Here is a 2,388-nt window from a genome sequence, read left to right on the forward strand (position 1 = left end):
CGTTGCTCCATGTCACATTTGTGCTGACTCAAATCTCAGCTCCACATTGTAAGACCACTTCCCTGAGTTGCTGCACAAACCTGGTTGGCATCTGCTTTATGCTGAAACTGAAGGAAACGGTCTTGCTTGGTGCACGGGCTGAGCAGAGCAATACTTTGGGAGACTTTCCAGAATTGCCAGTGGCTGCAGACTCCACAGCAGGCCTTGCACTTAAAGGCTCCTGTGCCAGGTTGTCCATGAGAATTTCTGTTATCAGCTGTGTGTTAATGATGGTCGAGTTTAGAATACACAGTATATGGATTCTTGCTTCACCTGGTTCTTGAGTCTAGAACTGTGTTACTTCAGTAGCCACTAGTCACATGTGATAGTTACATTTAAACTAATTAAAATTAAGTAAAATGAAAAATTCAGCTCCTCAGTCACACTAGTCACATTTCAGGTGCTGGTAGCCACCCGTGGCTGTGACTGTCGTGGGTAGAGATACAGAACATAGGCTTCAGTGCAGAAGTCCTAGCGACAGGACCCCGCTGGTCTAGACTGAACTAGGAGAGGGTGGAAATAGCAAAATGAAAGCTGCTTGCATGTTGATTTTTCTCTCCACTCCATTAAATCTAGGAAATCAACAATGTTTGTAATGAAGAACATCAGACTCTGAGCTGTAACCTGAATTCTTGTCCAAAATTCAGCACACTGGCAGCGAGCACACGACACAGACTGCCACTTGGCCTGTCGACGTCTTTGAGACACACTTGCCCACCTAGGAAGGCACAGTGCAGGTACCTGTGTGTTCTGCCACTTGGGTGCCAGCCCGGATCAGCTCACAGACGGCCCCGCCTGTCCCCTTGGGCTCCTTGTCTTCATTCACTCGGGGCCCTGCGCACCCTGAGTTCTCCGTGCTTGCTGGAATGTGAGTACAGCCATATGCTCTCAGTTCCTGCATTTATCTGATTCCGATCATGATTTGAGGCAGCAGCACTGTTGGCAGGCCTGGGGTGTTCCGAGGGCCAGGCACGCTGGACTAAATGCTCGGGTTTTAGGGTGAATCACTTTTTGCGTCCTGGCCCTCCCCTGGTTGTGCAGCGTTTTCAGGCAGCCCGTTCGGGGGATTCCTTGCATGTCTTTCACGCTCTGTTCCTTGGTACTTGATCTTTTGACAGCTCTGCTTTAACCTGTGACTCAGACGATGTGGCTCTGGAGGGCTGTGGAGGGTTTGGTTCCCAGTCCAGCTGCACGAAGGCCCAGGTGCCCCATGGCAGGTGGCAGGTGGCGCACTCCCCTCATTCTGACCTGATCCTTTCCTTTTAGCGCTGAAGAACCTTAGGGGTTTGTATTTTATTTCTCCTGAAAGACTCCCATATGGCTCTGCTGTGTGGTTGAAATGTTTGTTTCCTCCTGGTCCAGATGAGCCGTGCACACAGCCTCTGCATCCAGGTCTGTACATGCGCAACCAGGAGGGTGGTGGGTCCAGTCCAGCTGGACACACATTCTGATCCCAGAAGTTGGGCATTGTGGGTTAGGGTCTGCTGGGGTGCATCTTCTTAGGCATAAATTTGTTTCCCTTGATTCATTTGAGCAACCTGGAATTCCAGCTGTAGTAACTTGTTAGGCTGCATTCCAGTTTAGGCCCAACTTTCTGAAGAAGAGGAATGATCTTATGTCCAGGGAGATAAGAAGAAGGCTGAGTTTGGCTTCTCTGCCCCAAGCCTCTGTGTGTGTGCATGCATGCGTGTGTGTGCATCTGCATGCGTGTGTGTACGTGTGCGCGCGCGCATGTGTGTGGGCTTCTGCATGCACCTCAGTGAGTGAGGATAGTGGGAGGGAAGGGGAAGGACTCCACAGAGTGAGCACACAGGACCCTCCAGCTGCCACGGTGTTCTGTCCCTGGTGCCAGCGGCAACCATCCGGGCCCAGAGTTCTTGGGAAAGCCCAGAACCACTTAGTAGTCCTAACAGTTCCTTACTTAGGGCTGTTCGTTAGGGTAGCCCTAGCCACTTGTGACTTTAAAGCATTTGAAGTGTGGCTCATGTGTCTGAGGAACAATGCTTTAATTTACTTAATGTAAATACTGGGTGGTGCTTCGCGGCGGTCACTGGTTTGGACACCCAGCCCCTCCCCTCCGCTGCAGCAGCCTGGGAGAGCCCACTTAACACCGCAAAGCTGGCTCAGAGTAGCCAGGGGGTTTGCCCTTGGACACAAAGCCAGGGAGCGACTGAGAGGGAACTTGAATGCAGGCCTCTCGATTCCCACACTGGATGCGCTGTGTTCTGTTATCAGCAGAGAGCTGCTCAGTTACCAGAGCACAAGAGGAGGAGGTGTTCTCTTGCACGTTGAAGATGCAGGTTCCGGTGCCCTGTGAAAGAAGTTCCTATGACCTGTTTGGAACTGTCC

At 51.4% G+C, this 2,388-nt stretch overlaps 1 protein-coding gene across 1 annotated transcript in view; it reads left to right on the plus strand.

The window, feature by feature from the left end:
• The first annotated feature begins 596 nt into the window (after window positions 1-596).
• The window catches only part of LOC102423264 (transmembrane protein 11, mitochondrial), an 11,513-nt gene continuing 9,721 nt past the window's right edge, over window positions 597-2,388 (plus strand). Inside the window, exon 1 of the mRNA XM_006107217.3 lies at window positions 597-907. Coding sequence (XP_006107279.1) covers window positions 906-907 — 2 coding nt within the window. The 5' untranslated portion in view covers window positions 597-905. The remainder of the gene's footprint in view (window positions 908-2,388) is intronic.

The sequence above is a fragment of the Myotis lucifugus genome, unplaced genomic scaffold (assembly GCF_000147115.1).
Source record: "Myotis lucifugus unplaced genomic scaffold, Myoluc2.0 scaffold_1067, whole genome shotgun sequence".
Lineage (NCBI taxonomy): Eukaryota > Metazoa > Chordata > Mammalia > Chiroptera > Vespertilionidae > Myotis > Myotis lucifugus.